This window comes from Kogia breviceps, chromosome 13 (genome assembly GCF_026419965.1).
Source record: "Kogia breviceps isolate mKogBre1 chromosome 13, mKogBre1 haplotype 1, whole genome shotgun sequence".
In the NCBI taxonomy this organism is placed as follows: Eukaryota; Metazoa; Chordata; class Mammalia; order Artiodactyla; family Physeteridae; genus Kogia; species Kogia breviceps.
The window spans coordinates 20,683,300-20,695,977 of record NC_081322.1 but is presented as its reverse complement, the minus strand read 5'-3'; the positions used below and the strand labels follow the sequence as shown (position 1 = coordinate 20,695,977).

Genomic DNA, 12,678 nt, shown 5'->3' with positions numbered 1-12,678 from the left:
ATCTGTTTGACTGTGGTTGTATTCACTTGATTTGAGTAATGTTTCCTTTAAGCTCAAAATCAGTAAGGTGAAGTAGCAAGTTTCAATGTCAAATATTGGTTTAATAAATCATAATTATTTTTTAAGTATTTCAGACAACTTTTAAGAGGTGCAGAATCACCAACACGCAATTCAAAATTCAACAGGTAGGTATATTAATCATATAGATGTTTTTTTCAGTTCTTGTTGATGCTAATCATTCTGTGATAACATCATTATCTTTATTAATCTGGTTTCCTTGCCACATAAGTAGATAAGATTACTAAGGAATTGTAGAGCTGTACTACATATAATAATGTGAAAATGCCTGACATTCTTTCAGAAAAATTTAACAAGATATATACACCATTGCCTTATTAATCTCATTATTATTATCATTATTATTATTATTATTTTTTGTGGTACGTGGGCCTCTCACTGTTGTGGCCTCTCCCGTTGCGGAGCACAGGCTCCGGACGCGCAAGCTCAGCGGCCACGGCTCACAGGCCCAGCCGCTCCGCGGCACGTGGGATCTTCCCGGACCGGGGCACAAACCCGTGTCCCCTGCATCGGCAGGCGGACTCTCAACCACTGCGCCACCAGGGAAGCCCTCTCATAATTATTATTGCTTGATTACCTGCTTTATTGGAAACTATGGACTACATGCATAATTGAAATCCACAGATAACTCAGTTTTAGAGAGTAGTTTGTTTTTTTCCCGTTTGTTAATTTTAATGAGACTCCTGTATAGGACTGCTTAAGAGGAAGTGGTTCTTTTACCTTATTAGCCTGCTGAGTAGCTCAATGTAAGTCAGGGTCATAACGTCAGAGACAGAAAGCTGTCTTTGCCACTTTGAGACCACCTAGTTGTCTTCAACATATTAAGGCACTAATTTTGCTGGCTTTAGAATATAAAATTAATAGGAAGAAAATATGGGTTGTTTTCATTCTGGGTACTGCTTATAGTCTTTTAAAATATGTTTTTCTTTATATTGACCTGACTCTAACGTTAGCTATCAGTCTTGTCAGGACTCTGCTTCTGTGATACTTGATTGATTTACCTATATATCAATAGAATAAGTAAAAGCCTTTCTTAACATTCGTTCATTGAAAATTTAGAGTAGCATTGCTAATTTGCTGTTAGATGACCTAAAATATGTAAAATGTTTATTCATGTATTTTATGTCTACATTCTATTTAATTGCATTTTAAGAGTAAAATTTTAATGCACGTTAATGTTAACCTACTCTTCTGTTTCATTCCATACTTAAAGCATAACTTAAAAAATATTTAGGGATCTTTTGTTAACTTTGCTTCTTAACTTAAGACATAACTTTAAAAAATACTCAAGCTAAAAATGTGTGGAGCGTGCACAATTATATCTAATATAGACATGAATTCCATATTAGAAAATACAAGTTTGTTTTCTATGCCAAGTTTTTGGTGGCTTAGTCTCTGAATATTTTCCACTGTATCAAACAAGTGGTTTGCCTAAATGAGGGCAAAAAACCAGAATTATTTCCTGACTTATTGAGTTTTTAAAAACTTTCTTTAAAATGATCTAGAATTCAGATCCCAACCCCCCCAAAATAGCCATTGTGTTTGTTTCTCTTTCCTTTATCATGTTATTCATAAGAATTCCTTTCTTTGTGAAGATGAATGCTATCCATCTGTGTAACTTTTAAAGCTTTTAAATTTTGTTTTATGTTCTAAAGTGAAACTTGTTTAATATCTGGGCTTTCTCTTTTCCTTGTGTAATTTCACATATCTGTTATTGCAGAAGTAGCCTAAGTTTGGATGATTTTCGGTAAGTCTTGAGACAGCATGTGATTCTTTTCTGTATAAATTATCTGTTTAACTACAATTACTGCCTTTATATCAGCTATTTGGGATATCTTTTTTTTTTTTTTTTTTTGCCACGCCGTACAGCTTGAGGGATCTTAGTTCCTGGACCAGGGCTTGAACCTGGGCCAGGGCAGTGAAAGCCCAGAATCCTAACCAGTAGGCCACCAGGGAAAGCCCTGGGACATCCTTTTAAGATTAACCTCTACTTTGATTCTAGAGGTCTCCTTTTTGAAATAGCATTATATATATCATCACAAAATAAAAATGTCAGCATAAAAATACAGTGAAAAATCCAGTATTTTGCTTTTTAAGGCTATTGACTCGTTTTTTTGTTGTTGTTGTTATTGATCTTGCTAAATTTCTTTTAGAATTATTTGTGTTTAAAGAACTTTTTTTAAAGCAAGAAGTACAATATTTCAGTATTTCTGGGTATAATCAGTGAAATATTTTATTTATTTATTTATTTATTTATTTATTTATTTATTTATTTTTTGCGATACGCGGGCTTCTCACTGTTGTGGCCTCTCCCGTTGGGGAGCGCAGGCTCTGGATGCGCTGGCTCAGCGGCCCTGGCTCACAAGCCCAGCCGCTCCCCGGCATGTGGGATCCTCCTGGACCAGGGCACGAACCCGTGTCCCCTGCATCGGCAGGCGGGCTCTCAACCACTGCGCCACCAGGGAAGCCCAGTGAAATATTTTAAAAATGTCATTTCAAAAAGCCCAACTGTTTTATAATCTATCTAGGTCTTAGAGACTAGCATAATCTATCTAGATTCTAGAGATTTTAATAATATTTTGTTAACATTTTCATATTTGTTTTCAGAAACATTTCTTCTCTCATAGAAAGTTATATTTACAATCCTGGATTTTTTAAGAACACTAATTGCATGCTTGTTTAAATAAAACAATATTCTAGTTTAAGTATCCTTTTTACTACTACTACTTACTATTAGAGTTTTTCCAGTTTTAAAATAAGTTTGATTTACTCCTTGAATATGTATAAAATGCACATATAAGTAATATACCTGGTGCATTTGACACTTGATCAATTTACTTTTATTTCTGTAACAGTTGCATTATTTTTATAAATACATTTTCGTATAGGAATAATAGCTATTCGTTAAGTTAGGCCTTCAACACCAACCTCCTTGAATTTTAAAATGGTCATTTTTCTTTGGACATCTGTTGTAAGGGCAATATTACATAGTGAGTTTTAAATTGGATAAAAGTTATGTTTTTATTTGTTGAAACGGGGCAGTAAGTAGGCTGTAATGGAGGAAATTTTTGCTGCTTTTTGGCATATTTTTGTTGTTGCTTTTCAGCTATTTTTGCTTTTAGAAATACACTTTTGAAAAAAATTACAAAACCATTATTTAATATATATGGCAGAGCAAGCTTCTTCCTTAGGCTACATTTGCTTTTATCTTTATGTTCATTGTTAACCCTTCCCTTTGGCATTTTATCTTTTCTTGTTATTATTTTGAAGTTATATATGGTGTATTTTATACTTCATTCTTCTTTTGAGTATTTATATGATTATAAAGTTGGAGAAGATTTTTAGAATTTTTTTTTCCATCTAAAAATGAACTGAGAAGGTCATAGTTTTGTTTTGTTTTTTTCTGTTACACTGTGCTTTTTTAGCAGTACAGTACAGTTCGAATAGGATAGTCTATTTTGAACATGATCTAACCACATTTTTAATTTCAAAAAATATATGGCAGTAAGAAATATGTACCAGTAGGGGGCTCTCATCTTTTATTCTTTTTAGTTCAGTTAATGTTTTAAGGTTAAATAGTAGGTAAATTTCAAATGTTTGTTAATAAATATTGTCCCATTTATTCATCCCCTCAAATTTAAACTTTAAATGTTCTGTCACTTTTGACTATCAAGATGTTGAGACAATCTATGACTGAGAACTCCAAAAAGTTATGTTTAATGATACCTTCAGTTTACCCTTTTTACAACCATTTTTATTATTGTTTACAGTAAACTGGACCGTTGTGATAATGCAATAATTTACTGTGTTCTTGATACATTTTTGTTTAATATTTAGGAGCACACAGAAAAGAGGAGAATCATTTGGAATCAGCCGAATAGGTAGCAAAATTAAAGGAGTCTTCAAGAGCACCACGATGGAGGGCGCTATGTTGCCTAATTATGGCTTAGCTGAAGGTGAAGATGACTTTGTAAGTAAAAATTCTTCAGTTTGATGTATGTATAATTTCAGAGTTAAAGTGGCATAAAAAATTGGTTACGCTTGTTATTTTCCCTTTTTTTAATCTTCTTACTTCAGATTTTGTTTATGTTTCCCATTCTTTCACTAGTCATCATAGTTTCATGGTGCTAATCTAATTTTTTAAATTCCTGAGCATTAAATTATTGCTTAGTAAGGCCAGATGGTTTCTGTTAAGCTGATATACTTCTAATAGTCAAACAATTTACCACATTTTGATTAAGCTTTTACTTCATATCCTGATCTTATCTCTTTCTAACCACATGGGCCAGGCATATGGAGTTATATTAATAGATGTCCTACCTAACCCCTTAATATTCAAACTGTGATCTGTGGATCCACAGCATCAGCATTACCTAGGAACTTGTTATCAATACGGAATCTCAGGCTTCATCCTAGACCTATTGAATCATAATTTACATTTTAACAAGATCCCAGATTTATAAGCACATTACACCGTGCATGCTATTTTATTTCTCTGTCTTTTCACATGTTGTTTTGCTTGAAATGCCCTTTTTCCCCTTTATTTACCTGGAAAAGTCATACTTATCTTTCAGAATCTAGTTGCTTCCCATAAGCCCCTACGTGAGTCCCCAAGCAGAATTGAACATTCCCTCCTTTTTTTGCTTCTATTAGATCATATGTTAAAACATGTACCACGTTGTGTTTGAAATTACGATGTTTTATTTTTGGCTGCACAGCAGGACTTGTGGGATCTTAGTTCCCCCACCAGGGATCGAACTCGGGCCTTGGCAGTGAAAGCTTCGAGTCCTAACCACTGGACTGCCAGGGCATTCTCTGAAATTGTGATTTAATTTATGTATTTGAAAGTATGTTTATGATTGTCTTTCCTACCAATTAGTTAGTTCTATAAAGGCAGATATTGTCTCATTTGTACTTTGCATTTGTTTAAAAAATTTTTATTGAACAGACATCCTGGATCTTCATTTTGCCTTTTAATGTCTCAGCACTGGAGATAAAAAGGTGATTAAGATCTAAACTTTGCTCTTAAGAAATTTACTATCCTGGGTATGAAAGGGATGAGTATTAGTGATTGGATTGGTAATGACCAAGAAGAAGGAAGTGGGGAGAGAAGAGTAAATAAACCTATTTTTCCTCTACCCCTTCCTTTCAACTTTTGTCCCTTTGCACTGATAAATTGTTAAAAAGATTCATTGCTTCTTCACAATAATTTTAATGGAAGAAAAACTTATTTAATCCTTTTTTTTCTTTTTAGATAATCCAAATACAGCATTCTTTTTATCTTTATGCCCATAATTTTCCTTAAAAGTATGGGTAGGGCTTCCCTGGTGGTGCAGTGGTTGAGAGTCCGCCTGGGGACGCGGGTTCGTGCCCCGGTCCGGGAAGATCTCACATGCGGCGGAGCGGCTGGGCCTGTGAGCCACGGCCGCTGAGCCTGCACATCTGGAGCCTGTGCTCCGCAACGGGAGAGGCCACAACAGTGAGAGGCCCGCGTACCACAAAAAAAAAAAAAAAAAAGTATGGGTGGAAGAAAGACAGTAGACCAGAGGAGGGAGTCTTTTAAAAAAACAATTTTTTTGTTTTTAGATTTTAAGCATCTCAATTTTTTAATAGTATAGAAAAGTAGAAAAAAATTTAAACTACCACCCATAATTCTGCCACCCAATAACTACTTCTATTAACATTCTTGTGATTCTGTTTTTTAAAAAATATCTTTCCCCTTCCCACCCCCATAAATTAGGCTATATATAGATTGCTATCCTGATCTCTGCCCACTTAATATAACAAAATATAACTTAAATATAACTTAATATAACAAAAGCATTTACCCATGTTATTGTGAACTCGAAACATAATTTTTTTTTTTTTTCGAAACATAATTTTTATGGGGAAAGATGTACATTTTCTTTTTTGTTCTTCCCAATTACTTGAAATACAAGCTATAGTTTTGCTTCAGGAATAGGAGGCTTTTTTTTTGTCTGCACGGGCTCTAGGCGCTTGGGCTTCAGTAGTTGTGGCTTGCGGGCTCTAGAGTGCAGGCTCAGTAGTCATGGCTCATGGACTTAGTTGCTCTGTGGCATGTGGGATCTTCTGGACCAGGGATCGAACCCTTGTCCCCTGCATTGGCAGGTGGATTCTTAACCACTGTGCCACCAGACAAATCCAGGAGGCTATCTTTAAAAGCTGAGAAAGTTTGTTCTGTTTTGTAGTGGCCCAAGGAGGAAGGAAATTCTTTATTGGTCTTTATTTACTTATTTTTTATTGAAGTATAGTTTTTTGTTTAATTTTTGTTGGAGTAAAGTTGATTTACAATGTTGTGTTAGTTTCAGGTGTACAGCAAAGCAAATCAGTTATACATATACAGTCTTTTTTTTTTTAGATTCTTTTCCCATATAGGCCATTACATATTGTTGAATAGAGTTCCCTGTGCTATACAGCAGGTTCTTATTAGTTATCTTTTTTTTTCTTTTTTTTTTTTTCAGTACGCGGGCCTCTCACTGTTGTGGCCTCTCCCGTTGCGGAGCACAGGCTCCGGACGCGCAGGCTCAGCGGCCACGGCTCACGGGCCCAGCCGCTCTGCGGCATGTGGGATATCTTCCCGGACCGGGGCACGAACCCGTGTCCCCTGCATTGGCTAGTTATCTATTTTATATATAGTAGTGTGTATACATCAGTCTGTCTCCCAATTTATCCCCCACCTTATCCTGTTAACCATAAGTTTGTTTTCTACATCTGTAACTCTACTTCTGTTTTGTAAGTAAGTTCATTTGTACCCTTTTTTTTAGATTCCACATATAAGTGTTATTATATGATATTTGTCTTTCTGTGTCTGACTTACTTCATTCAGTATGACAATCTCTGGGTCCATCCATGTTGTTGCAAATGGCATTATTTTTTTCTTTTTTATGGCTGAGTAATATTCCATTGTATTTATGTACCACACCTTCTTTATCCATTCCTCTGTTGATGGACATTTAGGTTGCTTCCATGTCCTGTTTATTGTAAACAGTGCTGCACTGAACATTGGGGTGCATGTATCTTTCTGAATTATAGTTTCCTCCAGGTATATGCCTAAGAGTGGGATTGCTGGGTCATATGGTAGTTCTATTTTTAGCTTTTTAAGGAACCTCCATACTGTTCTCCATAGTGGCTGTACCAATTTACATTCCTACCAACAGCGTAGGAGGGTTCCCTTTTCTCCACACCCTCTCCAGCATTTAAATTTATTTTTGGCTGCTTTGGGTCGTCGTTGCTGTGCAAGGGCTTCCTCTAGTTGCAGCAAGCAGGGGCTGCTCTTCGTTGCAGTGTGCGGGTTTCTCACTGCAGTGGCTTCTGTTGTTGCAGAGCACAGGCTCTAGGCGTGTGGGCTTCAGTAGTTGTGGCTTGTGATCTCTAGAGCACAGGCTCAGTAGTTGTGGCACACAGGCTTAGTTGCTCCACAGCATGTGGGATCTTCCTGCTCCAGGGATCAAACCCGTGTCCCCTGCATTGGCAGGCGGATTCTTAGCCACTGAGCCACCAAGGAAGTCCTGTTTGTAGATTTTTTGATGATGGCCATTCTCACTGGTGTGAGGTGATACCTCATTGTAGTTTTGATTTTCATTTCTCTAACAGTTAGTGATGTTGAGCATCTTTTCATGTGCTTTTTGGCCATCTGTATGTCTTCTTTGGAGAAATGTCTATTTAGATCTTCCACACATTTTTTGATTGGGTTATTTATTTTTTAGATATTGAGCTGCATGAGCTGTTTGTATATTTTGGAGATTAATCCCTTGTCAGTTGCTTCATTTGCAAATATTTTCTCCCATTCTAAGGGTTGTCTTGGAAATTCTTGATTGGAAGCAAAGATAGTAATAATGGAAAATAGGGTAAGAGGGCAAACTAATCATTAGTACTCTGAAGGGAAAAGACAGGAGGTGGCTAGGGTGTTAACCCAGACCAAGATAGTCCCACTTAAGATTTGGGGGTACTGTGCTAGTTCTAAACTGTTGGACCTCGGGGAAATCTCCTTTGCCTTGTTTAGGGAGTGTATGGGAAAGGGAAATTACCAGTCTCACTGCCAGGGCTAAAGTGGTATGTGATCCAAAATTGAGACCTGGAAGATTTTTATTTTTTTAGAAAAAGGATCAACTTGACGTGATCATTTGGTAGCAGTGCCTCCTTGCTATGTGACCTTGGGTAAATTGTTTAATTTTATTTTGATTTAATTTCCTCACATGTGAAATGGGGATAATAGTATCTAGCTTGTATATGGGTGTTGTGAGGATTAATAAGTGATATATATGAAGCATTTGGGACAGTGCCCAGCACACAGTAAGTGTAGTAAGTACTATACAGTGTTATAATACCATCAGAGAAATTATAGGTTAAATTGGCATATGTATACTGGCCTGGAAACCAAAGTCTTCTATGTAAGGTTGGGTCTGTCTAAAAATGCATTTCTGTCCAAGTTCAGAAATGATTCACAGATAAACTAGTGGAACATAATATGCCCATTGGTATATTGGCAGTTATCCCCACATAAGAAAAGCTAATAATGAGTTAAATTATAGTATTTCTCAAGGAAATGGGGGACATCTCTTTGCCTTTTATCCTCTGCCTGTTTTATTCCCTACCTTCTTTGTAGAGGGAACATCTGTTTGAAAATGAGAAAACACTTGGTTTTCCTTTTTATAAAATTTTGGTTATATACTTTTAAGTAATATTAAAGGAATCCCTGAAAATTCTAGAGAAATATTTCCCTAGAGATTTTTCATTTACTTTTTTTATATAAACACCATTTAAATGGTAGCAGTAATAAAATATAAAACTTTGTCCCTTGTCTTTTATTGAGATTTTTTTGTTGCTAAGAAGTTTTTTTCTATTTTGTTTCTTAGATTGATTTTTATTTAAGAATGTCCCATTTCTTGTCTTTTAGTCAGCTTGTTAAACAAATTTTCTATCATTTTTTGATTCATTTTACCATTTCTTTTCAAAAGCCAAGTCTGTTAACAAAATTACAGTTGTAATAACCATGGAAAATGCTTCCCTGTACCTCAGATTCCAAGCAGTGGAGTGGGTGTTTCCCTCACTCATGCTTCTCTGTTTTTCTTCCAGGTTTGTAAGGAGATAGCCTTGTCCCCAAAAGGCAAGAACCAGCACTTATCATCTGTTTTTACAGTTTCATTGTTTTAGGCCTGGAAGACATTTTTGTTTTCAACAGAGCATTAAGAAGTCTTCCTAAAATTCTTAACAGTCTTATTAGGGGTGACAGAAAACCATTTTAGGACAGGAACACAAAAAGGGATAATTGCCAAGAGACTTAGTGGGAGAGGAAAAGAATTCACTTAGCAGAGAGTTGGCTACCAGGTGTGGGAAGAGAGTAGAGTGGAGAGTGAAGGTAGGGTGCTAGAATTCTGGAAAGAAATACTTCTTCTCTACTGGTTTGCTCTGACTAGACTGTTCAGAATTCTCTTAAGTGCTACAACCTTTGACTCATTTCCTTAAAAAAGTGTGTTCAAGATGGTTGTGTTTTATCTGTAAAATTTTGCCCCTTTTAACATGAATCAGAGATGTCTAGGTGACCAGGTGTTATAACGTGCCAGTTCAGAGATTCTTTTCCAATTTAATGAAGACATTTTTTTCCCCTTCTTTCTGCATGTTTATTTCTAGAACATGTTTAACACTGCTTTTTAAAAATAATTGTTCTTCAAGTAATATTTTAAAGAATATTTATTTTAAATATTTATATTATTAAAATTTTAGAAGCCAGGAGATGAAAAAGCAATCTTAATTCTATAGAGGTGGGTCCCTTTCAGACCTTTTTTCTAATTTTATATTATCTAGTGCTGCGAATATATTTATACTTGTGCCTTTTTCACAGTTAAAAAAAATTTGTCTAAAATAAATGCTTGGGACTCCCTGGTGGTGCAGTGGTTGAGAGTCCGCCTGCCAATGCAGGGGACGCGGGTTTGTGCCCCGGTCCGGGAAGATCTCACGTGCCGCAGAGCGGCTGGGCCTGTGAGCCATGGCCGCTGAGCCTGTGCGTCCAGAACCTGTGCTCTGCAACGGGAGAGGCCACAACAGTGAGAGGCCCGCGTACCACACACACAAAAAAATAATAATAAATAAATAAATAAAATAAAATAAATGCTTATGTTAGAATAAGTTGCCAGAAATGGAATTAACTTGGTTGAAACTGTTTTATGGCTTCTTATGTTGATAAATGTATATTGCCAAAACGCTTTCTAAAAGGATTGTACAGGTATATCTTGTAACCAACAATATATTGCATATCCAGTTTATCTGTGCAGTTTCCATCAGTGGCTGTTATCATAAAATTTTACATTCCTAAATGAAAGATATCAGTACAGTAATTTCTACTTTTTATTACCAGAGTTAAATATTTTTCTGTATTTGTGTATTTTTAATATCTTTTCCAGTAATTGCTGAGATGTCTTATTTTTTGTTGAATTTTCATATATTGGTGATGCAACAAAACCTGGAGTTGATGCTAGTAACTTGTTAGTTTTAGTTTTTTATCCTTAACCTTTTCAGTAGAAAATTTGGTATCACTTAATTTCAAAAGTATTAAAAAATTATAGACTTTATATGGGCATATTACTTTGTAGTTGTATCTCATATGCTATAGGTGTAAAGGTCCTGGAAGTATTAAATTCTATTTTTCTGATGATTTTTTTCCAGATTGAAGAAGGTATTGTTGTAATGGAAGATGATTCTCCAGTGGAAGCTGTGAACACACCTAATACTCCTCGAAACCTTGCTGCATGGAAAATTAGCATTCCATATGTAGACTTTTTTGAAGATACCTCCTCTGAAAGGAAGGAGAAAAAGGAGAGAATACCGGTGTTTTGTATTGATGTTGAAAGAAATGATAGAAGAGCAGGTATTAATATTATTAATGCATATAGCACTAATCAGGTATTAAAACAAGACAGCATTTCTCCTCCTCCATTGGTGTGGGCTAATAATAATTGGTAAAAATATGATCAAACACAACTTTACAAGTTTTCTTTATGTTTTGCTGTCTTTTTTTCTTTTGGTTATTTCATCTGTGTGTTATAGTAGAGACAGGGGTAAACAGCATCCATAGCAGGATAAATGTTTGCCACTCTGGACTTTGTCCAAGAGAGTGGGCAGTCTGTATAAGCAAAAACACATCAAAGTTGTGCACATTTTGGGAAATGAGCAGAAAAATAAAGTTGACCTCAGGAAGAGGGGACAGTCTGTGAGGAAAGAAAGAAAAAGTGGCAGGGTTAGGAAATGGTTTCGAGAGAGGAGTGACGAAGTGATAATATGAAGGTCAGTGCTAATGATTCCCCTTATTTATTTTTCAAAACGTATTAGGTGTTTGATTTTTCTCAGAAGCTGATCCTGTTTCATGCATAGGAACATAAAGTATAGGAATGGGGAAGGAAGAATGCTTAGAGTAGCTAGCAATGATATTCCCTATTGTAGTTAAATACCAGGCAGGATCTTGTTCTGTCCAGTTCTGAGTCACTGCTACTTGATTTTGCTGTAACTTCTGTTTGGTCTTGCTAGATGCTGTTCTATCTCAGCATTTTAATAAGTATATAGACAAACCTTTGTCGATATTAGAGTTTCATTTCAGTTTCAAACACAGTCGCTTACATCTTTTGTCTGCTGTTTCTGCTGATAGGAATTTTAAGTGTTAAAAAGAATTTGGAAAGGAATACCCTAGTTAACTTCTGGATTCAATTCTTTGCTGTGCCTAGTACTTAAAATCTGGCTCTTCTCTCAGTGTTCTTGGCTCTCAGAAAATTATTTAAAATGTTTGACTATTCAGATATAAATCCCTATCAATATAAATAAATTGCTTTTTATTGAGGTATAATTGACATACATTATTACGTTAGTTTTAGGTACAATATAGTGATTCAATATAGTGATTCTGCATTTGGATACACTGCAAAATGATCACCACAATAAATCTAGTTACTGTCCTTCACCATACAAAGTTAATACAATATTATTGACTGTGTTCCCCATGCTGTACTTTATAACCCTATGACTTATTTATTTTATAACTGGAAGTTTGTACTACTTGATCACCTTCACCCATTTTGTCCTTCTCCTCTGGCAGCCACCCACCTGATATCTGTATGAGTCTGCATTTTGTTTTGGTTTGTTTGTTTTGTTTTTTAGATTCCATGTATAAGTGAAATCATGCGCTATTTGTTTTTATTTGACTTATTTCATTCAGCTTAATACCCTCAAGGTCCATCCATGTTGTTACAAATGGCAAGATTTCATTCTTTTTAAATGGCTGAGTGGTATTCCATTGTATACACATACCACATCTTCTCTACCCATTCATCTGTTGATGGACATTTAGGTTGTTTCCATATCTTGTTTATTGTAAATAATGCTGCAGTGAATATAGCGGTGCATATATCTTTTCAAATTAGTGTTTTTTGGATAGATACCCAGCAGTGGAGTTGTTGGATAATATGGTAAATCTGTTGGTAATTTTTGAGGAGCTTCCATACTATTTTCCATAGTGACTGCACCAATTTACATTCCACCAACAGTACACAAGGGTTCCCTTTTTACCACATCCTTATCAACACTTCTTATTTC

At 35.7% G+C, this 12,678-nt stretch overlaps 1 protein-coding gene across 11 annotated transcripts in view; it reads left to right on the top strand.

The window, feature by feature from the left end:
* The window catches only part of SNX14 (sorting nexin 14), a 75,395-nt gene that overhangs the window by 37,749 nt on the left and 24,968 nt on the right, over positions 1-12,678 (top strand). For 6 of the 11 annotated variants that reach the window (XR_010836211.1, XM_067011412.1, XM_059083119.2 and 3 more), the window contains exons 15-18: positions 127-185; positions 1,799-1,825; positions 3,916-4,048; positions 10,762-10,963. Coding sequence is in view for 10 of the 11 variants with exons in the window: in XM_067011412.1 (XP_066867513.1) it covers positions 127-185; positions 1,799-1,825; positions 3,916-4,048; positions 10,762-10,963 (421 nt within the window). In the remaining variant the exon portion in view is untranslated. The remainder of the gene's footprint in view (positions 1-126; positions 186-1,798; positions 1,826-3,915; positions 4,049-10,761; positions 10,964-12,678) is intronic. The other 5 variants (XM_067011415.1, XM_067011411.1, XM_059083121.2 and 2 more) reach the window with 1 other exon arrangement.